Genomic DNA, 27121 nt, shown 5'->3' with positions numbered 1-27121 from the left:
TGAAAGGTATAGGCCGTGTCGGTATTTACCGGCCCACAGTGGGGGGGCTTGCACTGGTGGTGTCCTGGGGTATTCGGCGGCTGGAGGTCTGCGGTGGCGTAGCATGTTGGGATGGGTTCCTCAACTTCTGTGCGTAGCCGTTGGCCTTCAGAACTGTACCGCGTCTGAATAACGTAAATATTCCAGGTCCATTGGGGCCCATGGGAGTTTACTACCATGTAAAATAGATCCACCTTTGGTTTTCCTCCGATTCAGCCCTTGGGGAGCAGGTACGGAGCCACAGGTGCGCGCAGCTCATAGATCTTGTGAAAAACTGTATAGGCCTCAGCCTCTGTGTATAGCTAAAAGCTCTAACGCTCTTCCTGGTTGCGTATGCGGCGTATCCGCATCCATGCCCATGGGGGCCCCAGCCTGGAAATCCTTATAGGATATGAAGGCTGGGTTATCAAAAAGGAGGAGAGATCCTCAAAACTTGTATAGGTCTAGGTCTGATTGGGTGTGACTATGACCTTGCAAATGTGGTGGTGCGGAAGGAGAGTTGGGTTCTCTTCCGTGAATTTGCTCGGAGAGTCATAGTGAGACTGCAAGTGGCTGATGAAATCGGGCCACTAGCTCTGTGAGCAGTACTTCCCTTGCAGCTGCTGGCGGAGCAGTGTTCATCCACTGCTGGGATACTAAGCATATGTTCTCCTGGATATAAAGCACGCACCAGGAACGACTTGACTGAATTTTGGCTAATCAGGACTTTAACAGTACCTGGCCCCAGTAGTCAGTCCCCTATTATGGATTATACCTGGATTGACTGATGGGTAGCAGTGAGCTGAAACCTGTCTGGCAAGGTCAAGTATAATGGACAAAAAAATCGCATGGCAATTAGATCTGCTGGGCTGTGGAAGCAGCTGACTTAAACCCTTACCCGGACGTAGCTCCACCTGGGGATTTCAGTCTCCAGGTTCCTGTGAATCCACTCTTCTAGCCCAGTGGGTGCTGTAGTGGTGGAGGGGGCATGTTTTCTGGATCTGGTAGTTTCAGTAAGGCGGAACTATACAGATCTGCAAGCAGATTCCCAATCTACCCTTAAAGGGCGCACATTTGCGAGGGGCGGAAGGCGGCTGCGTTGGCCTTCGGGCCTCCAAAAACATGTATAGTTTTGGGTTTCTTGCCCCGGCCTTCATGTGTATGTCTTGTGTGCACAACTTCAGTATCATCATCGAACCATGTTTCTTCTACGTTGGACTCTTGGTGGCTTACTTGAGACTCCTCCACCTGTGTCTCTGGATCAGGAATACTAGATTCGGTGTCGTCTTTCTCGATTACTTTCAATAGAAAGGTAAGATAGGTGGCATATAAGTATTTCTTTGTTGCACCCTGACCTGATTTTTTGTTGTTGAGATTTTACAAAGTAATCTCTGATATTGTGCCACTTTCCTTGCACAAGTTGACCTGAAATGGAATACGCATAAGAATAATTTCTCGTTTATATGTAAATAATTAATACAAAACATTTCCTTTCATCGCTATAATACCCTATACACTTATTTCAATGTTTATAATTATTAATACTGTGTTGTTGCATGTTGTATGCACGTGTTTAAAAGTTCGCGTATACTTGCACAAATTAATGAATAAAATATTTCAAAATTGTAATAAATATATTCTTTATATTTCAGATACCTCGCAAGTGGGGCAACTTTTACAGATCTGAACTACAGTTACAGACTCGGAACAAGTACAATAGCGAAAATAGTGAGAAAAGTATGTTGTGCGTTGTGGGACTGCCTCAAGGAAGAGCAGTTGCCGAAACCTACAGATGAGCGTTGGCGAGCTATAAGCAATGGCTTCAAGAAATCAGCGCATTTTCCGCACTGTCTTTCTGCGGTTGACGGCAAACATGTGAGAATATTTAAATTCCCTGGGAGTGGGTCAATGAACATGAACTACAAACACTTATTTTCTATAGTTTTTATGGCGGTGGTTGATTCATATTATAGATTTGTGAATGTGGACATAGGCGCTTATGGAAAATACTGTGACTTCTGTTTTCAAAAACCCTGTATTTTATGAATTTAGTTTTTCACAAGTTAGATTTTCACTTTCACTTTTTGGTGTATCAGTAGGAACAAGAAATTATATTTTCAGAGAAAACATAAAAACGTTAAAAAGTGTATACGTACAAATGTATCATGTACGTCATGAATATAGGTTAACGGCGCCCGAGCCGCTCCACTGTTGGAGAATTCCGCGTGTCTGTGCTAGTGGTATTGTTCAGGTAGCAAGGGTCGGTCTTATCTCCGTCTCTGTTCTGCGTGGGACCTCTCTTTCTATGAGGCTTGGGCATTCCCGCGTATAATAATTTCCGCAGTACCGTAACAGGAAGGGGGCGGGATGCCATATTGCCAAACGTAAACCTAGCAGGTAGGGACATTCTTGGAAGCGCGGTCACTCATCCCTGCCTTTCCGTTTGAAGACTTCAGCTGCCTGAGTTTCCTCTTTTGCTGCTGGACAAACCAAACAAGCCAATGGCATACAGTGTGAAGCGCAACAGCTTGTAGAAGAGTAATAAAACTGTACCTAAACAATAAAAAAATGGATTTACTCTTTAGTAAAAGTAAATGTAATCATTTGGAAGAGCAGCAACATTTAAAGAATCGCCAAGATTCGTTAATTTAATAAAAGTCCTTCGGTGAGATACTATTTTATTGGCCAACGATTCAAAAGAATTTTTAAAGATAATGAATTAATGTTATCTAACAAAATACTTTAGCCATGCAATTAGTTTGTCAATGAAATACGTTTTAAAAATGTTTCTTTGGTGACATGGCTCTTGAAAAGGGTTTAAGTTAGAATAAAGTCATATAGCAGTATTTTTAAAATAAAATTTAAATTAGAGTTTTCTGTACATAATTCTACAGGTAAAAGTGGTTATTTGATTTGATTAATATACAGGCCTACCTATAAATCATGTGCATATGCTAAAATTATTGGTTTAAAATAAATTTAAAACAAAAATAGTTACAGGTAAGTATTGTTTTTGTGATGATAGACCATATATTTACATTATCCACCCTTTTAAAAAACCCTGCTCATAAATGCAGATAATATAAATTTATTTGGTAAATATCCAGTCAAGTTCGCAATGAGAGCGGAGTAGTTAAGTGCATTAACGTCTTATAAAAAGGATAATATTTAAATCGCTTGCTCCTGTAATTGGTTTATGTTTTGTTGAAGTTTGAAATATTTCCACATTGCTTCGCAATAGTTCTTGGACACGAGTCAGTACATCAAGTACGTAAGTTTCGCCGTTGATCAGAGTGATGCAAAAAAGACAAAGAAGATAGTAAGCAGGGATTTCAAATATGTTCAGCTAAGCCATAACACACAATCTTAAATTTATTTCTAAGTAACCACGCTAAAATACACAGAATGAGACTCAACACAAATATGTAGACGTTACAAAATAACTCCTGTTACATTGAGTGATTGAGCCCATACTTAGTTATGGATATTCTACATTTGTAGGCCTACTACTATTTTCCTATTTTGCAGGGAAAAAAGTTTAAAATACTTTTACAGTTGTTAAAGATTTGTCCAATCTGCACATTTATGTTACCAATACTGAGGGCCATATCCATTGTTAAAACACCCAAGACCAATAGCAAAATCAAAAGTTATGACACCTCACTGCATTTGCAGTTCGTAATGCGTAGTTGTTGTAAGAACAAGTGATGCTTATTCTTTAAGGTGCTTCAAAAGAGAAACGCTTATTCTTAGATTTGACTACTAGGAATAAGTGAATACTGAATAATATATTTTTAGGGTAAAAGGCAGGTTTAATAGCGGATAGGTTACTTAGAGCGCAACGATGGTAAAATAATATCCTGAAAAAGACAATATCATGCATTTGTTTAAAATCTGTCGTGTAAAATTTCAAAAAATAAATTTCCTAAAACATGCTAGCCTCAGAGGCTTATTAAAATACGCTGTAATTTTATCGATAGCCGCAGATGTTACAATGAACTTTCACATACACCAGACGTAATTTATAAAAACTTGATCTTTATGTGATTTATATTATCCTTTTATTTATATTTTAATGTGGTTTACCACCACTTGCGTGTAGAGTGTCATTTATACCTCTAAGCTTCGGTTAATGTCTAAAAATGTAATTTAAATGTAATGTAAGCTAATAGTCCCCCATATAATTGTTGACTACTATGTATGGTTATTTAATGATTATGTAAATAACTGTCAGTTTTATTATGAATAAACGAAGGGTCAGAAATGAAAAATGACATGTTTTCGTAACTGACTAAAGGGTGAAACATGGCATGGAATATATATTTTTTAAATATGTTTTTATGCAAGTTTTTAAATCGCTTCGTGAAATAAGTTTTGTACTAAAATTAATCTTCTGCAATTTTTCGGAATCATTGTATGTACAAAAAAAATCATATTAAACACTGTACACATATGATTGATTTGTTCAGTTCGTCTTCAGCATTGAAAAAACAAGTTTAGAAATAAATGTTCATGAAAATATTTTTTATTCATTAGGAAGCAGATAATGTTGAATTGTTTTTTGAAATAATATTATCATATATAAGTTTTGCAAATTGTTTAACGGTCAGACGACCAGGTGCAACTAATTTTATAAATGAGGTTACCATGCATTAACAATCAATATCAAGCTATAGTCAACAAGGCAGAAAGTAATGTTCATCTGAAATGAAAGACACACTTTCAAATTGTATGAAGCATTCAGATTCTTAAGATACATGGATATATGAATTAGCGACTTGACAAATTGGTTCGCAACTAAATTTAATATTTATATATTTTCATAAATGATTTAATTATTCACTGCATCCCATAACAATAATAAAAGATATCAAACATCAAATAGTTCTATGGCACCATTTTTAATGATATTAAAATATAGCTCAGGTTATCTTTCGCTTCTGAATTCGTAAGGCATGCTAAAGTAATAAAAGAGTTAATTAGTAGACAATGCAGTGTTTTAAAGTCATATCCCATTCGAGGTTTATGGCTGTGTGCCAGTCAAATTAAACAACAAAAAAATCATGGTTACAATGCAAGAAATCGTGGAAACCAACAGATTTATTTACAGACTATAATGAGGCAAAATGCATTTTAATTGAATAGTAAAACACAATTTTTTATGGAATGTATAAAATTATTAAAACACATGATTATCATAGAATTCTTGATAATACCAAATTGTTAAATGTAATGAAGTGCGCCTGAACTTATACGAGTACATGTACACACATTTATGTACATACATCTTTTTAGATAACATTTTATGAACACAGGAACAATTCAAAAGAACCTATTCGATTGAATAATCGACAAGACACACTGATTCACGGTCGTAATCATTTCTAATATCTCAAAATAAAAACTATCAATGACTGTAATTTTTCATATCATAGTAAGAGTAGTATGTAAATGTTCCTCCTGAAATTGGCGCCGGCACGTGGTTTGTTTTGTCGGTGTCCACCATCTTGGATTGTGACGTCACGGTGGCCATCTTGGATGACCTTGACCTTTGACCTTAACCTTGACCCCGGCGGCCATTTTGGATCCGCCATCTTGGATACGCCATCTTGGATGACGTCATTTTGTTTTCTCGAACTTTCCGCTATTTTGTTTTCCGCCATTTTGAATTATGACGTCACCGTTGCAATTTCCGTTACGCCCGCCATCTTTAACTTTTTTATTTATTATCCGATTTTAATGAAAAAAATTTTAAAATTTATAAAAAATTAAATTAATAAAATTTTAATATTTTTTTTTTTTAAAAACATACATTTACAACACGGAGCTCGGAGTCCTCGGTTCGAACCCGACGGGTGCAAAAAGTTAAACATGGCGACAGGCTCATTCCTCAATGGCGGCTGCAGGCAGACTGACTTACCCCCCACCACTTTTTTTTTCTTAGCACATATATCTCCCCCCCCTCCATCCAAACCCCCCCAAATATATTTTTTTTAAATCATAAAAAGTAGTAATAATAATCCCCACCCCGAAACCATATTGAATTTGTAACTTACCCCCCTCCACCCTATATTTTTTAAACATTATAAATACCACCTTCAGTGGCCAGGGTTCCCTTCAGTTTGACGCCGCTCACCGACCAGTACCGACCCTGGGAGGAGAGTGACACGAGTTTGTACCTTACGAGTCGAAAAAAAAAATCATGTGCAAGTCTCCGGAAATCCTGGAAGCCACGTATCGGTTCGGGGAGACGCCAGTTTCACAAATTAATCCTCAAGATGCAATCAACGAGATCGTGGTAGGATATGACGGCTTCGAAATGGACAGTGTTCGGCATAGCGTGGCAGCAATCAACGCCGAGGTAAATACATTGTACCCGGACCCGATAGATGTACTTGTTTGCAACTTTATATCCGCAACAATAATATCATTATGCGAGGAAAGAAGAGCGCTGTACTAGCATACAAAAAATTATATCATCTCTGCTACTGCTGAAGGTGGACCGCAGGAACCGACTTCGGTCGTACCCCAACGACCATGTCAGTCAAGGATTTCATCGATGGTCGTCGGAGGGCTTTGGGGCTGCCGTTAGCTCCGCCCTGTGTTCTGGACGTGCTGTGGCCCTCACGCTACGATTTACACTTTGCGGAAGCATTGTGGGCAACGTACGACTCTGATCCATGGCAACTGATCGCACCCAACACACATACATCAACGCAGTCCCGGAGCTCCACAACGAGGATCGAACAACGGACCAGCTCCCCAGACGTGTTCGAGATGAACGACGGAGGTGAAGCTGACGTCAACGAGAACATCTCTCCGTGGACCATGTACGTATGCCAGGACCCTCGACCATACGAGACAAACAAGTGCTCAATCTTCAACATGACCGAAGAAAATTACGTTCGTGTACGTGTCGGACTTCAGTGCATTGAATTTGAAGTATACTTTTTCAGCGCCCCGACGGACGTGTTTGCATCATCCATAACATACCTAGAGTCATGTCGGGACGGGACACACTTTCGTCTAAAATATGACTCGTCCGATCCGAACAAGACTGTGATGCCCGTGGCGGTCTTTGATTGTGACGATTCCAAATGCATCGTAAAACTTTGTCATCCAAGTGCAAGTTTCCCCTGTACGCTCGAGGAGCTCTTAAACTCACGAAAAACCGAATACGAACAACATTACAGTGAACAGTGCAACGGAATAAAACATTGTTGCAATATCTATGGCTACTCGCCACAGTGGAGACATTTCGACACTCCCTGTTGTAGCCATCTGTGTTCCGTGGCCAGGACTCGGCTGTTGTTTGAAGCAACTTTTCCGCGGCAAAGCATGTACAGAAACAGTGTGCGAGAACCAGCTAGAGTGTATAACCTTTGTGTAATAATAATCTTAGAGATGTGTGTGCTTATCAATGTCATGTTAAAAAAAAAAAACTTGCATAAAAAAAGTCATGTATATAAAAAAAATATTTAACCTGATCCATATATGTAAAAAAAATATATATCATAAAGCTGTCTCTCTCCTCTGTACGGGCCGTGATATTGGTCGGTGAGTTGTGACAAATAAAAAAAAATATATTTACGTGTATGTTGTTATTAGTAAATAATCTTCCCCATCCCACAATTAAAAAAAAAGAGTACCATGTGTAGTATTTTCCATACTAGTAATTATGACGGGAAACAAATTTCAATTTGTTTTTTAAAATTATTCAGGTGTATTACGAAAAAAAAAAAAGTTTCAAGTATGTTCTAAAAAAAATTTCAATATAAAAAAATATATATTTCAAGTTTAATGAAAAATCTTTCAGATTAGACACTGAATAATTTTCCAAAAAGCCAGCACAGAGGCGGCGAGAGATCGCTCGACCGTGACGAGGTACCAGCTCGAGGTGGGAGTGGGGCAGGGGAGGTGTGGAAAAAAAAAAAAATTTGCAAGCGCTCACATCCGCCGCCAGCAATATGCAACATCAGGACGCCAAGCCCCGCCTCCGCCAGGGCCGCATGGAGGGGGAAATCTACCTTCATTCCTCCGTTGGACGCGGCAGAGAGCACCGCGCAGAGGACACCGCTCCGAGAATGCTCGCAATTTACATTTAAAAAACTCAAACTACATTTCACGTAAATTTAATGTACACACAAATTGTAGTTACAAAAAATATTAACAAACTATTACACATAAATTTTATTTACACAAAACAAATTTTTTTAATGTTTCAATATATCTTTTTCATCAATCCACGAGTCAAACTCTGGTCCATGATGCAACCAGCGTATCAAGGCCCTACCTCTCTTACGTTTTAACACTTTCTCAACGAGAAAAGTATCTGGAAATTTAGTTTTCATAATCTCTTCTCCATAAAACGCCCCTGTTATACGTTTATCCTTCAGATCCTCGAGAAAATAAGTACGTGGATACGTATTTTTTATTCTACATACACGAAAAAGTTCACCAGTCCATTTCCCTTTGTAAGGTCTGTGAAAAATTCCGCGATTCTTCGAAATTCGCACAATGTCGCCGATATTCGCTTTTTTCTTTCGAGAATCTAGTATATTCGTCTTGGAGTACACAGTTCGAAGCAGTCGATTGTCCTTTACGTCCTTCGGCTTTAATTTCGTTGTGGAATGCACTGTAGAATTGTATTCCCGTACAAGTTTAGGAAGTAAATTCAGCCACTTGTAATTCCCGTTCGCTGTAAAATTCCTATACAGTTTATTCTTCATCGTACGAATCACACGTTCTGCCATTGACGCTTTGAAACCGCTAAACGTAGAGTAGTGATTGATGTCAAACTTTTTCATCAATTCCTTGAAGAATTCTTTCCCGTCGTCCGTCTGAAGTAACGAAGGTCTTCGTTTCTGTTTCAAAATATCCGTCATAGCACTCGTAACTTCCACAGCAGTTTTCCGTTTTAAGGGTCTAGCCCACAGGTACTTTGAATAAGTGTCTACGACTATGAGAATGTACCTGTAGCCCTTGTTCACACGCGAATATTCGCACATTTCGCGCAGATCAGACTGCCAATTATTGTCCAATCCTTTAATCTTGATATTTCGTCGCGGATAATTACGTCTCGCAGGCGCGTATAGTTTGCGCGCAATACCAGATCGACTCATCGTATGTATCCAGCTTCCCGTAATTCTTCTATAATGGAAACGATTTCGTTGGTGTGTGCGTTATTTCCCACACTCTGAGATGCCTGGAGCAGTCTAAGGCGAGAAACTAATTCATTAGGGTCGTCCCAAAACTGGAAATCAATTTTGCTATTCGTGTCGAGTTTATAAAGTCCGGACCCTTACACATCTAAAAAAAGGCTAGCTATCAAAGGATATTTCACATGTTCATAATCTTTGAATCATCCCGATTTCGGGTCATTTTTAGCATAAACAGCGTTGGAAGCCTCTAGCAATCTTCTATATTTTCGCAAATCCATCTCAGAATACCGTCGCGGTTTTTTAGGAAACAAAAGTTCACATAATCCGCGAGTAAGTTTTATGACCTCTTTTCCACATTCAATATTATCGTCGGACACGAAATGAACCTCCTTCGAACCAAGGACCCACTTAATACCTCGTTTATGCACTCCATACGTCGCGTCGTTGTTTCGTGGCACAGATGAGGCTAGGTATTCGCTGGCGAGAGGACCGACTTCGAAACTTTTTTTGTTCCGAGGTTTCTTCCTAAGAATTCGACCGGAATGAACTTCGTCTTCGCTAGTAGAAACGATGGAATTATATGTTAATTGTGGACTCCGCTTTCGTTTGCCCGTGGACGTAGTTTGCGGCTCTTCTTTTATTTCAATTTTAGTTGGTTTCTCGTTTTCGACGACCCCTCGCCTGGATATGAAACTATCCAGACGGGCACTCAAGGGTTTCAATTTTTCCTCTCTTCAAACCTCGTCGCTTAATCTGTGCTGCTTGGCAAGCAGGTATTTCGCGCGAATGGCTTCGATGACATCATGCAGTTGCTTAACCAAATCGGTTTTAACATCCATAGTGTTTATTTCGAAACACCTTTAGACACCAGGCGCGAATTAAGTTTGGACAGAAGCGACTTTAGCTCATCGCGCCTTTGTGCATTTGAAACTTCGATCATGTCTCGAATTCGTGTATCAGAGGCTTCTACGCGCTGGTAGGTATATGGCTACAAGGTACACTATTATTTCGTCTTTTGTGCGTTTTATTTCTTGGCCAAGTAGCGAAACGTATTTACGTATTTCAGCATCATGGTTCACGGCGCATAGCTGTGTACTTGGAGCTCGACTGGTACGACCGAATTTATAAATGCAATGATTCATGTTTGACGATAAACTGGTCGAAGCCTTGTCTGTACCTGCCCTTATATAGAGGCCAGTCTTTGACTACAACTAGGAATCCGTGCTCGTCTTTCCAACACAAGGAACACATGTCTTTAAATTCCTGAAACGTCATGTCGATGTTTACGTGGTCGTCGTAGGCGTGACGTAAATTAAGATCGTCCATGCGAAACAAAACTATGACATTCGCATTATCACGCAGCAAATGTTTGGGTATGTTCTACTGTACGTCTGACACAGGTATACGCAGTCTACCTTGGCGTGCCTGCCTATGGAAAAGTACTCTTGTATTATGCCTTGCTTCTCACAAGCCACATCATCGAAAACAAACACGGAATTAGGCTTTGCTTCGTCGGTAGACACCACATCGGTATTATCGCTAAACGGAAAATACTCCAGACCACCCACCGAGCGTGGAACAGTGGCCAAGCGCTGGTACTTTGGCTGTTGCAACGACTTGGAATACAAGTAAACGTTCTCGAACCGAAGACCATTTGGTTCCTCCAGTAAACTCAGTAGAACGCACGTCTTGCCACAGTTTGACGGTCCTGCTATGATGCAACGTACGGTGGACGGTAATTATACACCATGTCGCGATTCGCGACCGCTAGTTTCATCGTCTTGCGTAATACACACTGGCAAACAAACATCTTTCTTGACTACCTCCATCGCTACTGACGAACATCCTATAAGAACAATCGTATTTATTGATTTCAGGTCAGTTGTATGTAATGCCTCGAAGAGGTGAGAACAATAAACACATCGGTGCAGGACTCGTAAACTCGCTGATAAACAATCTACCTTTCGAGCTACACATTCCCGGCTACAGATTTTGCGGTCCCGGCACTAAACTAACGAAAAGGTTAGCTCGCGGTGACGTGGGCATTAATTCTCTCGACGAAAAGTGCAAGCAGCACGATATTACATATTCCCTCAGCAAGGATCTGGAATCCAGGCACCGGGCCGACGATACATTGGCACAGGAAGCTGTAGATATTAGTAAATCGTCGCACGCGGGTCTAGGAGAAAATATCGCGGCCTGGGGCGTATCTAAAATCATGAAGGCAATGACAAAATTAGGAATGGGAGCCCGTAAACCCAGAATTCGCAAGACCAAGAAGCGCAAGATACAAAGATCAAACAAGAAAAAAGGGGGATTTTTACCGTTGCTGGTGCCCGCTATAGGCGCATTAGGCGGGATCGCAGCAGCCGCTTCCAACATTGCTAGGGCCGTGAATACGTCCAAGAACCAGTGAAAGCAGTTGGAGGAAGCACGTAGACATAATGCAAGCATGGAAGCCATTGACATGGGTAAAAAAAATGGTGCAGGACTGTACTTACGTCCTCACAAATCAGGCCGAGGCATGAAAAAGAAACGAAAATCCTAAGTTCTTTGCCGAAACGTCCGCTCACCAACGTAGATTTAATAAAGTACGCACGCAAACTGAAAATACCAAATTTCTGCGGCGTGTTTATGCGAGACACTTTACCCAGCAAACCAAAAACCAAATAACGCGCCATAATTAATTTAGACACGTCGGCAGGTCGCGGCACGCACTGGGTGGCGTACATAAAGTCTGGAAAAAAAGCTACTTACTACGACAGTTTCGGTAATTTGAGACCTCCGCCTGAACTTAGGCGGTACCTGGGCCGGACCACTACATTGTTCTACAATTACGAAACGGAACAGAAGCCTAATCAAACAAACTGCGGTCACTTGTGCTTGAGACTCCTGAGTATAAAATAAATGAACAGTAGCGAAAATAAATCAGTCATGTCCGTAACACTGATATTGTCAGGCCGTAGCTCACAGCTACGAGCGACATTCTACCCGCCACTGGACTTGAACGGAGAATGGAGCATCTGGCTCGCAGATTTTCAAACGTATAATGCTATACCGAACATTGACGAAGAAAACTGCAAAATGTGCTTCTTGAAAATCGATGGATCATCAACTCGGGAAATTTCCATACCCACCGGGGCGTACGAGTTGATCAATATTACGAATTACATCAAGCAAGCTTTGACTCCAAACACAATTTTCGAATTGCGAGATAATCCAAACACGCTACAATGTGAACTTTATTGCAGTGAAAATGTCGACTTTACAATACCGGGAACCATAGGGTCTATGCTCGGATTCGAACCGAAAATATACGCAGCTAAGACCTTACATGTCTCCTCGTTACCCGTACAAATAATGCCCGTGAATGTAATACGCGTAAACTGCAATTTGGAAAGTGGAACGTACCTCAACGGAAGACTAAACAACATGCTACACGAGTTTTCACCAACGGTCCCGCCTGGATATAAACTTGTCGAAGTACCGCAAAGTATCATTTATGCCCCTGTGCTCGCCAAAACAGTACACGAAGTGGTAGTCGACATTGTCGATCAAAACGATAAACTAGTAAATTTTAGAAACGAAGAAATTACAGTACGTTTACAATTGAAGCGATGGGACTGATTTTCAAGGCCTATAAATCAAAGAAACGACACGAACCCAGGACCAGTCTGTTGCGAGGCCGCGCTGCGCTAACACCTCTTAACGTGAAGTATCTCCGCAGTTTAGGCTACAAAGTTCACAAGCATGGAAGATTATTTAAACGTGTCAGAAAAAGTTTTAGCGACGATGTAAATAAATTTAAATACCACTGCTACGCACCCTACCTCCAATAGCCGTATATGCCCGGTAGGGAAATACGCATTCCGATACAGAAACAAGACGTTTATACTCTACCTTGCCAGTCGTTTATTCGTATAAGAGGTACGCTGACAAAGGCGGACGGATCACATCCTACAACTGCATACTTCGGTCGAAACGAAATATTGTATTTATTCGAACGAGTTATTTTCGAATTGAATAATATTGCGATCGACGAATCGTGGGACTTGGGCATTACTGCTACGATGAAAAATTACCTGTCTCTAACACCGAACGACCTGAGCGCGACCAAAATCGCGGGTTTTGGAATGGAACCCGATTTCAAAATTCCCATTTATGAATCTGGTAAATTCGAAGTTAGCATACCGCTTTCGATGCTTCTCGGCTTCGCAGAGGATTACAAGAAAATATTGTTCAAGCCCGCCAAGAACTTGTGTTAATTCTAGCGACATCGCACCTGAATGCCATCGTGGGAGCACCCGGAAACGACCCCCAGCCGGTCGCAGTCACCATCACGAGCACCGATTGGTTTGTTCCGCACATAACCGTCAGCACGAAAGAAAAGCTCAGACTATTAAGTTACGTCAAAAAAGACAAGACGGTCGAAATTGCTTTCAGGAGCTGGAATCTCGTAACTTGCCCCTTACTGACCCAGAACAGACGCAATCACTGGGTCGTCAAAACGTCGAGCAGTACAGAAAAACCGAGATATATAATATTAGCTTTGCAGACAGACAGACAAATGAACTTGAAAGCCGACAGGTCGGTGTTTGACCACTGTTTTATGGAAAATGTAAAATTATTTTTAAACAGCGAAAGCTACCCGTACATGGACATGAGCATTGATTTTGAAAATGGCGGTATTTCCTTGCCGTAACACATGTACACGCAGTTCCAATCTTCGTACCACGGACGGGAATCGCACCCAATCCTGAGTCCAGACACATACAAATCATTGGCTCTGCTAATCGTATTTGATGTGAGCAAACAAGAGAAATCGATTCGTAGTTCAATGATTGATTGTCGATTGGAAATTTCCACGAAAAATGACGTACCGCCACTCACAACGGCGTTCTGTCTGATCCTACACGACAGAGTAATTACTTACGATGCGTTTTCAGGTCTCGTGAAAATATTGAGCTAGATATAAATACGACTGCATGTATCATTTCATCATCAGTTGGCGACAAGATGTACTGCAACCTGCAAGGTTTCCAGAGCCAAAATGGCTTTGTTCTCAAAGAAATTGGCGTCACCTCCAGAGACAAGACTCGAAACCGCAGCTTCCGACCCCCGTATCCTTGGAAACTACTAGACGAAAAAAGTAAACGCTCGAACGAATGGCTATGTAAATATTATCACGGACTAGAGTGGGACGAAGGAAAAATCCCATACCACCAAGTGAAAAACACACTTCAAGATTTACTTGTCCAAAACGAAATAATATACGTTGCCGGACCTGAACAGAGGAAATGGCTACGAGATCTATGTGACGACGGAACAGTTGAAATTGTAGATATACAGACCGACTATGGCTGTCCTTCCCTACGCAAACTCTGTTCAATGTACGAAGCTAAGCATCCAAACGACAAGTTCGAACATGTCTGTGCCAGTTCAAACTCGCAGCTAATGCAGAAATGGCACTCGCAACAGTGCGAATAATTTTTTTATATTTTTAATATTGGCAAACCCGATTTTTTTTAATAGTGGCACACCTGATTATTATTTTTTTGCTTTAAATAGCTCGAAAATCGAGCTCTATCAATCAGTTTACGTTCGGACACGATGATGACGCCATTCCAGCCGGAAACCGAGTACCTGAGTGCTAAACCAGACTACAACTGTGTCGAATATAGTTTCCTGGATGAAGAAGAAAATTTACGTACTTATACAGAAATCTGTTACGGTGGAGTATTGCATTTCATAATGGCTCATTCGCCACGCAGTTACGAACCATCGCAACTACAAATAAACTGTAGCGGTCCGGATACGTGCGTCGTGTTTAACCTCAGACCGACAACCGTACTTCCATGCAGCACAGAAGAAATTCTCCACAAGACTCTACACGCATCCGACTGCACGCCAGAAGACTGTAGCGGTATCGTCCCCGGCACCCTGGAGACGCAGCGACCTGTCCAAACTCACGGCTTCGAAGCGCAGCGACCTGTCCAAACCTGAACTCAAGGCTTCCAAACCCAAGACTAGGACACGTCGTCGCAGCATCAAGAAACGAGGATTGAGCTTCGATCCGTCACAGATACATTGCGATAATGATACGGACTTTTACGAATTTGATTCTGTAAAAACCATTCGTAGCGCCCTGTGTTCTGTACTCTCAGCCTTGTTAGATGTTTTGAAATAAATAAAAAAATAGAGTACTTAATTTTAATATCGTGTTTTTATTTACTTTGTCCTTTCATTTAAATAAATCTATACGTAGCACGAAGTTCTCATTAAAATACCTACAAGTTAGTAAAATTTGGTTAAAAAAATAATAAGTGTTGAAGAATTTTAAAAAATGTATTTATTATTTTTCAGTAAATTATTTAAATATGAAAGTGATGACAATAACCTAATCTATAAAGTGTTATAATATATACATTTTCAATAAGTTGTTAATTATTTCGTCTGGAGCATGGCGATTCACGTGGCGTCTCTTCCAGCTGCCAGGAGCTGAATGATTCTGATTGGCTAGTGAGTATCCCCCCACCAAACAGGCAACATTTCCCGTCCCCCTCCTGATTGCCGTCACATTCGCTCCTCCCACTTTTCCCTCATCCCTCCCAATAATTCAAAAATAGTGCTGACCATGCTGCAGTTTTCGCGGAACCTGATTGGCTTGAGCCTGTGACCAAGGGGGGAATTTACCTATAAATTGCCATGTGAGACGTCGGGGGCTTCACTTTTGGTCTTGCCGCCGTCACCGCATGTTCCCGTTCGAGCTTCGTTGCGACTCCTTCCGTTTCTACAACTCCAGCAGCTTGGTAAGTACAACTTCGCCCTAAATTTTCAACTTTCAAAATTTTTTCCGCACATTTTCAACTTTGAAAATTTTTTCCGTAAATTTTTAACTTTGTAAATTTTTCACGTAAATTTTTAACTTTGTAAATTTTTTTTTTCAGTAAATTTTTTCAACTTTGAGAAATTTTTTCCGTAGATTTTAAACTTTTAAATTTCTCCAGTCTCTCTTGCCTGTGTCCCCGCTGCGTCCTTCACCCAGTGTGCGTAGCAGCTGTAGTGAAGGCCGCTGCTGAGCCAGCTAGTACATGACACCGCACCTCCCGCGCAGCTCTGTAGAATGGCAAGGACGCGGGAGAAAAAAAAATGTCTTGCGTGCGTGTTTCTTTCTCGTCTCACGAGTTTCGATGTGCAAACAAGAATTAAACGTAGTAGTCAACTTGTAATTACGTCTGAAAAGAATATTATTTGATTGTAAATGTAATCATTGCAGCGAGATTAGTTTCAGTGTACGAAATCTATTCGGGTTATTAGTTTTACAGTTGACATCTTTGAAATGACATGTACATCAGTTGAATTTGTAACGTGTAATTAGGTTCACGACTATGTATGATTAAAATAAACTACTTGTCATGTTAGTTCCGAAGCGTGTAAATTAGGACAGATTCACGTTTGTGTTTGTATGAAAAAGTGTTAGCAACCTAAATTACTTTTTTCCGTGTCGAAATTATTAGTGACATCAGTTGCAGTAATTTTTTATTTTGAAATAACATTTTTTCCTGGCATACATGTTTGTTATTATTCATGCACGTACGACTTAGCTTGAAACAAGATGGATGACGTACGAGAGAGATAGAGGACTGGCAGGAGCTCCGTGCAGCCTGAGTTGTCGTGATGAAATGGCGGCTTGCGCGGGAGGGGGAATCCCGCGCTCTCCCTCCCTCCCTCCCTCCCACGGCCCCTCTCCCCACACACGAAGCGCTCGCGTCCTTACGCTGCATCTGTGGCCACCAGCTGACGTAATTCCTACGCGTGTCGCATGGCGCGCTCGAAATACCTGATGTGCTAAATGATTACACTAGTAGTTTATATTATTAATCACAGTGGCAAAAAAAAATAATAATGAAGGTATTTCGATAAATAGAGTCTTGGTAATGTTACATTTAAAGTTTACGATTTTTTTACAAAAGAGTTCATTTACCAATATTAATAACAGTAACTTATAATTTTTAACTGCTAAATGAAAAAAAGTATAGAAATTAGCACACGCTACCTATCCGTAGACGCATAACACGACCATTTTCATTACTTCTACAATTACTTATCATAGTATGTATGTGTTGCAGGTATTCAGTGCTTCTCCCAGCGTCGAGCTACTTTCGAGTGTGATCCGCTTGGAGAACGCCTGTCTGCCCTCTGGAGTTCCGTGTAGTTCTGTCACGTTTCCGGTCAGTACATAAAACAAAAATATTTGTACATCAGTGTCTTTGTGCTGTCTTGAAAAAATCATCGAGTGCTAAACCAGGCGGTTCCTTTTCTGTGTTACAGGTTCCTGCGACCAGCGTGTGCTGCACGACGTTCCAGCCTTCCTCGTTGTACGTGCGTGCAGTGCACCCAGAGCCGTTCCTGTTTTCGTCTGGTGAGTTGAATTTTTTTTTAAATTTCAACTTTTGCTTGTATACATGTACATGTCTGTGTGTTAGAGTTTGTGCGCGCGAATGCCTTTATGTTTGAAATTTTATTTTTTTAATTATACTTGACAAATAAAAAATTAAATTAACATGAAAATCACAAACATATAAACCTTAATCATTCATTAGTTCAGTTTCAAAATTTAAAGGCGAAAAAAATTAAATAAAGTATATTACTATAATTTATCTGCTCGTGTTACAGACTCCATCAACATGAAGAGGACTTTGACTGGAGTTCCCGCGTCAGCCGGCCAGCCCTCGACATCGGGAGCCTGCCAGCCCTCGACCTCGGGGACCAGCCAGCTTGCAACATCTCAGGTATGTGCACCGTCATCTGGGAATGGGTGTGCATACTGTGGCAAGTTCTTTACTGTTAGCCATAGTGCCAGACGGCATGAGCGTGCGTGCCAGGCCAATCCCGGCTCTACTACCGGAAGCCAATTCCATATCTGCGGTAAGACAATAAGCCGCAAAGACAGCTTGACCCGCCACATTAGAACATGTGAGGGCACCGTCGAGCAAAGCTCAGGCTCGAGGTGCATTTACTGCGGGCAGCAATTCACATATAGCCGTGATGCCAGACGCCACGAAAAGAGCCAGTGCCAGTTCAATCCTGGTCGTATTAGCTATAAATGCGTACAGTGCCAGGGCGAATTCACACGTAAAGATACGTTGTTTGTGCACATCAAGACGTGCAATGGCCTGGCTCCACAGGCCGCTAAGAGACGGCGCACGGACGAGCCCTCTGGCCTGCAACAGCCCGGCCCCAGCACTCGCCCGCAATACGTGGCGAGTGTGCCCGACCAGGCATAGCGAGACTTGGAGGCGCAAGCGCCTGACCAGGCTCAGGTTGACTTGGAGGCAGGCGGTTCCGGGTTTGTTGAGGCGGAGAGCGCGTTCCGCAGAAATTTGAAAACGTCAGTGGCAGTCAACAATAGTGCGACCAAAGATATTTGCACGTACCTGGGCGAAATGAAAAATAACTTGATCGATCGCATTTCCCAGGAAGTACGTGAAAATGGCCCAGTAAAGTTCAATGTATGGCTTGAATGTGATTATGCCAAGCCCGCTCCCTTCGATGAAGGTGTAGACAAGAGTGCATTCAAGACGAAGAATATACCCATCTATGAAGAGAGCGACATTGAAGAGGCAGTAACGGAATGTATTGAGAAAATATGTAGGGAGGAAGACGAATATGTAAGTAAAGGCTCGGGGTGGACTCTGTCTGCAGTGAGGAAAATTCAGCTACGTTTCAACAAGTTAGTACCACTGCGAGTCTCCTCCTACATTGGTCTACCATCCACAATCAAGAACAGGAAAGCATGCATAAATCCCATGAACCTGGAAGATAACGAGTGCTTCAAGTGGGCCATACTGGCGCGGTACGTGGAGGGGGAGAATCCACGCCGAGTCGGCCATCGCTACCACGACCTGCAAGGTAAATTTGATTTTTCAGGGCTTGAGTTCCCCACCCCCTCCACCAAATCAAAGTGTTTGAGAGGAACAACGAAGATGTGTCTGTCAACATCTACAGCATCGATGAGAACAACAAGATCGCGCCAGTGCGTGTGGGGAAGGAGGAAAAGCAACACAATTTCGACCTCCTGTTGCTAACGTCCGAAGATAAGAACTCGCACTTTTTTTACATAAAAAATTTCTCAAGACTCGTCAGGCCCCAAATCACAGCCCATCATGCGAATATACATGTGTGTAAGAGATGCTTCACGTACTATCACGATTTGCCACGAGATTCAGGACTGACAGGGAAGCAGTGTCTCGACGCGCACAAGAAATTCTGAAGCACACATGCTCCTGTGCGCGTCGAGATGCTTAAAGCTGACAAGAACGGCAAGCCACCTGTCCTGGAATTTAAAAACTTCCACCACATGTCAAAGATGCCCATCGTCGTTTACGCAGACTTTGAGGCCATGCTCCTGCCCATCTCATCATGCCAGCCAGACCCCAGCAATCGAGCACACAGGCCTACCAGAAGCACGAAGCCTTTAGTTATTGTATATATGTCAAGGTGGATAATGATGTGATCCCAGCCACACTCACCACCTCGCTGCCGCAAGAGCCGATTCTGTACAGGGGTCCCGATGCTGAGACAAAATTCGTGGAGGTCATAGTTAATATCGGAAATCAGGTTAAGGACATATACGAGACGAGCCTGCCAATGACGTCGCTGACGACTCAAGAATATGTCAGCTTCGTCGCAGCCCATCAGTGTTGCTACTGTAAAAAGTCATTCACGGCCTACAACATCAAAGTAAAGGACCACGACCATTTTAGTGGTAAATACCTTGGTGCCGCCTGCAACAGCTGCAATCTCCTGCGCAGGCGGCCCAAGAAGCTTGTTGTGTACTTCCACAACCTGGGTTATGATGAAAAGTTTATCATCAAAAAACTGGGCTACGACAACAAGGAAATATTTATTATTCCCCACACGCAAGAGAAAATGATTACAATCTCTAAGAATCTGGGCAACAAATTCTCCATACAGTTTATCGATACATTCAGGTTCATGGCACGAAGTTTGGCGTCCCTTGCGTCGTACCTGCCAGCCGACAAATTCGTTGAAACATCAAAATTCTTCACCCAAAATGAATTGAATCTTGTAACAAGAAAAGGTGTGTTCCCCTACGACTACGTGACCTGCTGGGAAAAACTTGACGAGCCACAACTGCCTGCGAAAGAGGAGTTTTACAATATATTAAATGACAGCCATATCAGCGATGCAGAATACAGACATGCGCAGGCAGTGTGGAGCGAGTTCGGCTGCGTGACCCTTGGTGAATACAGCGACGTCTACCTCAAGACGGACATGCTGCTGCTGACGGATGTGTTCGAAAACTGTCGACAGCTCTGCCTCAAGACCTACGGCATCGACTGCAGCCACTACGTCAGCGCGCCAGGGTTCACGTTCGACGCAATGCTAAAGCATACAAAGGTACAGCTGGAGTTGATGACCGACTACGACATGCACATGTTCGTCGAAGCTGTGATCAGGGGCGGGGTTGCTCAAGCGGTCAAGCGCCACTGTAAGGTCAACAACGTCTGCCTTCCCTGCACCTACGATCCCAGCCAGTCATCAACCCACGTCATGTACCTGGACGCCAACAACCTCTATGGATGGGCCATGTCCCTGCCTCTTCCCGCCAACGGCTTCAGGTGGGCGGGCACGGACATTGACGTCATGATCATACCGGACGAGGGGCGGATGGGGTACATCCTACAAGTGGATGTTGAGTACCCATCCGCCCTGCATGACAAGCACAAGGACCTGCCGTTCCTACCCATCAACAAGTGCCCGCCCGGCTCGCGTCAGCCTAAATTAATGACGATGCTCGAGAAAAAGAGTAATTACATAGTGCATTCTAGAAACCTGAAGCAGGCTCTCCAGCACGGACTGCGAATCACAAAAGTACACCGAGTTCTGGCATTTGAGCAGTGTGCGTGGATGAAGCCCTTCATTATGAAAAATACGATTATGAGACAGAATGCTTCAAATGATTTCGAAAAAGAATTTTTCAAGCTGGCAAACAATGCATGTTTTGGTAAACTATTAGAACAAAAGAGGAAGAGGCAGCGGATGGAACTCGTATGCAGTGAGAAGAGGCTGCGGAAAGTTGTGGCAAAGCCAGCGTTCCAGGACAGGACAGTTCTCGATGAAAACTTGGCTCTGATCAAACTCCAGCACGAAAGTATCCTCTTTGACCGCCCTGTATGTGCTGGTTTAGCCGTCCTGGAGTTGTCCAAAACGCTAATGTACAATTTGCAGACATCATGAAGGTAAAATATAAGGACAACATCACGCTGGCGTACATGGACACGGACAGTTTCATCTATGAAATCAAGACGCACGACTTTTACCAGGACCTGGCCGACGACTCTGCGCTCATGAGCGTATTTGACACGAGCGCGTATCCCATTGACCACCCCTGCTACTCGCCCACCAATAAAAAGGTGGTGGGCAAATTCAAAGATGAGTGCAATGGGGTGGCAATGGAGGAGTTTGTCGGCCTCAGAGCAAAATTATATACATATAAATATAACGATAATATATCCAAGAGAGCTAAAGGAATTCAGAAATGTGTGGTGAAGAACAAAATTACGTTTGAAGATTTTCTTGAAGTCCTGGAACACCACACAACAAAGCGTGCGCAAGTCCGGTCCATAAGGTCGCACCAAATGGTATTGTACACAGAAACTATGAATAAATTGGTACTTAGTTGGCACGACGATAAACGCATAATATGCGACGATGAAATACATACGTTACCATATGGGTACCATGGATAATGCTATTGTACCTCAATAGTTATACATAATAAATATGACTGGAAAAAAAAGTGAACCTATAACATGAAATGTTGAAACTGGTGACTATGCTCGTACGTTTCGTGTAGGATTCACTGATGGGGTGAAGCATGGTGTGGACTTTGAGGACCCCTGGACCGCTACAGTAGCCGACAAGGTCCGTCAGGAATACCTACAGATATGTTACGAGTATGGCGCTAGTGATGTCACAAGGTAGCCACCCATGTATCTGTTGATTTGGTGTACATAGCATTTGTCGGTGGATTATGCATCGATGGATTGTTCGTTGTTTGATCTTTGCATCGTTGTTTGTGGTGCAATGCTTTTCTTCGATGTGGTTATGCACCTACGTTGATTTGTGGTGCTGAAATTTCTTGGTTGGGTGGTGGTTGGTTGGTTTTCTGCACCTACATTATGTTTTGTGGTGCTGCATTTTCTTGGTGGGATGGTTGGTGGTTGGTTGGTTGGTTGGTTTTATGCATCCTCGTTGTTTGTGATGCTGTGCTTTCGGTTGGTTGGTTGGGATGGGAGTGGTGGTTTTGTGCACCTACGTTAATTTGTGGTGCTACGTTTTTTGGTTGGTTGGTTGGGATGGAAGTGGTGGTGTTTTGCATCCTCATTGTTTGTGATGCTCCTTATTGGTTGGTTGGGATGGAAGTGGTGGTTTTATGCATCCTCGTTGTTTGCGATGCTACATTTTTTGGTTGGTTGGGATGGAAGTGGCGGTTTTGTGCACCTACGTTAATTTGTGGTGCTACGTTTTTTTGGTTGGTTGGTTGGGATGGAAGTGTTGGTTTTATGCACCTACGTTAATTTGTGGTGAAATACATATATTTTTTACACTGATGTGTTTTTACACCGATGCGTTTTATGCGTTTATATGCGATTTTATGCATCGTTGGGTTCCTTACATCGATGGAGTCATGCCGATGGTGTCAACGATGGACTGTTACGCCTCTGGGTTCCTCGGTCGATGTTGTACAAGATTTCGGCGTTGATACAACGTTGTTGTTACTGGGCAATTTAAGCATTGGTATGTGACATTGTTAAATTTAAGCACGTGCTTTGTGTCAATGTATCGAATGGTAGATCATTCTGGTAGGCTTGCATCGTTGTAATGGGCCACTGCTAAATAGAGATGTTGTTCATAAATACTTGACTATATATGTGGAGTATATTGCATATGGAGGCAAGGGGCTTGTGCGTGACTAGACTGTTTAGCGGTGTGGGTCTCCAGCCCGTTCCGAACACAGATAGCTGCGATGCAAGCTTTTTGTTTGAGTGACTAATATTCTATTTAAGTATTTAGCAGGTGAGCAGTTGCTACGATGGAGAGAGATATTCGCGTAAGGAGGAGAGGGAGCCGGTGAGATGGAGATGGAGAGGCGTCGGGACGAGCGTGGCCTGCTGACAGAAAGACCTGCGAATCAACACTCTCACACATGAAATAAAAAAATTTTTAAAAAATGTATATATATTAACGACAATATATGTAACTGTAAATTTTTTTAACTTTGTGTTTTATTTCTATAGTACTAATACCTTGGTTTTTTTTTCTTGATGAGAAAAGGTTTATAATGTATGATTGAAAACTGCAAAAAAGTAAAACGATTATTATTTTTTTTTCTGCATACTTAAGTTTTTGTTGAAAGTTGGAATTAAGAGTCTTTACTTCACAAAAAACCATATTAAAGGTGAAAAAAGAATAAAACAAATACAATGGTATTCATTTTTATTTACAAATAAAATTCGCCACTTCTACACACACAACATACATTTACATAGGAAACATTTTCAAATATCAGAAATATATTTAATCTTCACTGTAGTAATAAGGATGTTCATAGAGCCAAAGCTTCAGTAACTGTCTATTACAATGTGCACAGTGGAAACCGTTATAAAATTTATCACACTTTTCAATTTGGTTTCCGTACATCTTTAACAGTGTGTTGAAGCCGGGACAGTTGCCTTGTTTATGTAGATCAATTACTTTGCCACTGCACAAATCACTCACAATACATTTCTGTTCATTACCACGAACGTAAACAACGTCGTCTTCCGGCTCGACGAGGTTCGACAGCACAGACGCAAGTTGGTCATAGTCCACATCACCGTCATTCCACGAGAGACCGATCACTTCATAGGTTAGACGACGGTTCTCGCGTTGAGAGAATCTGTACAATTCCGACCAGTCGCAAGGAGGTTTAAAGATGTATTCGTACATCCTGGTTTCTTCACCGCCAATGATAGACATCACTGACAGTTGCTTCACTACGGGTCCCTTTTGCGACATAAGACACTGGACGTTGACAAGAAAGAGTGTCATATTGTCATTACTCACAGTTACACGCACGTCGAGGCTGGAGTGGCACCTAGATGGTGACTGCGGCACGGCGCTCAGGATCTAGGCTGCTCCTGCTGCGTGCACGCATCTCGCCGCTTCTTGCACCATGACTTCATGTGCGGTGTGTCCTGGACGCTGGAGCTTCCTCTGTCGCACTCGGTGCACGGCAAACAATCTTCGATGTCTGGGTCTTGCTGCAGGTACACCGGCAGGAACTTGAAGACGTATCTTATCTCATGAGGGGCGTAGACCAGGAGAAACTCTTTAGGTAAGTACGGCAACTCCGTCTCCTTATCCAGTGCCGCAAGCGTGCGCACTTTACCGTATGCTAAGATGGCCGACAAAATGTTTGCTCCACTGGCACAACAAGCAAACATTACCCCCTGAGTAGACGTTTGGTGCGCGCGAGGAACTGCAGGTAACTAAAGTCTTCCCGGGTCCGACAATGGCTGTATTTATACTATAAAAAAAATTAGGGGAGGAGGAGGGTAGGGGTGGGAATGACGGTAAAAGAGAGATGGAGGGAGGGGTGTTCATTTCTTTATTGGAGGGGTGGGAGAACAGCAGCAGTAGTGTTGGTAGGTGGTTTTTTTACGATAAAAAAATGGGTGGATGAGGGGGGGGGGGTAGAAGATATATGTGCTATGAAAAAAAGTGGTGGGGGTAAGTCAGTCTGCCTGCAGCCACCACGAGGGAAGGAGCCTGTCGCCATTTTTAATTTTTTTTGACCTCGTCGGGTTCGAACCGAGGACTCCGAGCTCCGTGTTGTAAATGTATGTTTTTAAAAAAAATTTATTCAAATTTTATTAATTTAATTTTTTTATAAATTTTAATTTTTTTTTCATTAAAATCGAATAATAAATAATAAAGTTAAAGATGGCGGGCGTAACGGAAATTGCAACGGTGACGTCATGATTCAAAATGGCGGAAAAAAATGACGGAGAGTTTGAGAAAACAAAATGGCGTCATCCAAGATGGCGGATCCAAGATGGCGGATTCAAGATGGCGGATCCAAAATGGCCGCCGGGGTCAACGTCAAGAACAAAGGTCAATGTCATCCAAGATGGCCGCCGTGACGTCACAATCCAAGATGGCGGACACCGACACCACAAACCACGCGCCGGCGCCAGTTTCAGGAGGAACATTTACATACTACTAGTAAGTCCTATGATGAAAAATCTTTCAAATTATCTGCAGTTAATTGATCAAACGTTCACAGATAATCAGGATTTTATAAATTTGGCATGCTGCAATTCACCATATATTGAGTAGTACATATTATGTGTAGAAATACATTTAATTAAATTCAAATTATACAAAGTAATTTCAGTTGAAAATTTTTAATGGACGACACAAATACAACTGATTCACAACATTTGCAAATAACCAACATTGTGTGTAATTCCTATGGAAAGCATAAGTTTGTAATGAATTAGGAGTAAAAAAAATTGTTTTTGCGAGTTCATATCAGGACAAGCTACACTTGAAACACGCCTACATTTGAGTTACTTTGTTATTGTTTCGCTGTAATCTAGACAGACCCTGAACACCTCTAAGCTAACAACACATTTTGCAAGGAATAACCGAGATAAACTATATGATTGTGTGAAAATGGAAAACGCTAAAGCAGTAAATGGAAACTGGCAGAAACTTCAGTATACGTACATATTCGTGTGGAGCATAGACGACTGGTCATTGAACCAGCGAATACTACCACTTAAAATGTCTTAAGCACACAACACTGTATATATGTTTTGTAAATAGCTTCGTGATTAATATTTTCCGGGATTCATATATGAGGCCACCTTAATATAAATTATGTAAGTCCATAAAAACTATATTGATGTAAGTTGGTCAAAAAGTATTATGAACATAATAAATTGTGCTAAAATTTTGAGTAAAGTATTGTAGTAGTATACAATAGGGGCTCCGGAAACAGGCTTCAGGCTGTAGTGCCTGTAGTGCCTACCACCATCTTGGATTTGTGACGTCACGGCGGCAAAAATTCCTCAAAATTCCTCAAAAACTACAAAAATGACTCAAAAAATCCCGTTTAAAAAAAAAAATTCCCGTTTTCGAAGGAAAAATTCCCGTTTCGAGGGAAAATTTCCCGTTTTCTTCCGTAAAAATACCAGCGGCTAGAAATGTCCTGATAGTGGCTTAAGCATCCTTAACTCAAGCCACTGTTAAGCCACTATCAGGACTTGACCTTAACCCCGACCGCCATATTGGATCCGCCCTCTTGGATCCGCCATCTTGGATGACGTCATTGTGTTCTCGAACATTCCGGCGATGTGTTATCCGCCATATTGGATGATGATGTAACCGTTGCTATTTCCGTTACGGCCGCCATCTTTTTATTTATTATCCGAGTTTAATGAAAAAAAATATAAATTTATAAAAAATAAATTAATAAAATTTTAATAAATTATTTATAAAAAAAACAAACATTTACGACACGGAACTTGGAGTCCTCGGTTCGAACCTGGTGAGGGCAAAAAAATTAAAAAATGGCGACCGATCCTCCCCTCGTGGTGGCTGCAGGCAGACTGACTCCACCACTTTATTTTTTTCAAAGTATATATAACGTCATCTAGTATGACGCCATGTCCGCCATCTTGTCTTCGATGCTGGAAGCCATCATCATTGTATCGTCGGCGAGAGTGTGCTGACGCCATGTCAGTTTAATTCTTACCCGCTAGAGTGCAGTAATCATTTATTACTGTGACACCCGCCATCTTGAAATTTGGACGCCATCTTGAAAATCCGTAATTTTTATGCCAGAAATTCGGGGAAAATTCCAA

General features: G+C 41.9%; 1 protein-coding gene across 1 annotated transcript; it reads left to right on the top strand.

Annotated features, from left to right (window-relative positions):
- The first annotated feature begins 15927 nt into the window (after positions 1 to 15927).
- LOC134542299 (uncharacterized) lies at positions 15928 to 24381 on the top strand. The gene is made up of 5 exons (XM_063386447.1): positions 15928 to 15988; positions 17309 to 17410; positions 17511 to 17601; positions 17856 to 20976; positions 24317 to 24381. Exons 4-5 carry the CDS (start codon positions 19602 to 19604, stop codon positions 24379 to 24381), a joined length of 1440 nt encoding a protein of 479 aa, XP_063242517.1. The 5' UTR covers positions 15928 to 15988; positions 17309 to 17410; positions 17511 to 17601; positions 17856 to 19601.
- Positions 24382 to 27121: the final 2740 nt, after the last annotated feature.

This window comes from Bacillus rossius (genome assembly GCF_032445375.1).
Source record: "Bacillus rossius redtenbacheri isolate Brsri chromosome 4 unlocalized genomic scaffold, Brsri_v3 Brsri_v3_scf4_2, whole genome shotgun sequence".
Lineage (NCBI taxonomy): Eukaryota > Metazoa > Arthropoda > Insecta > Phasmatodea > Bacillidae > Bacillus > Bacillus rossius.
This window is presented reverse-complemented; position numbering and strand designations above follow the sequence as displayed.

Excerpts from the sequence above, each read along its gene's own strand:
- LOC134542299 (XM_063386447.1), top strand. The coding sequence starts at position 19,602 with ATGCCAGCCAGACCCCAGCAATCGAGCACACAGGCCTACCAGAAGCAC. Across the intron at positions 20,977-24,316 it reads CAAGTGCCCGCCCGGCTCGC|TTACACGCACGTCGAGGCTG; the intron begins GTCAGCCTAAAT and ends CATTACTCACAG.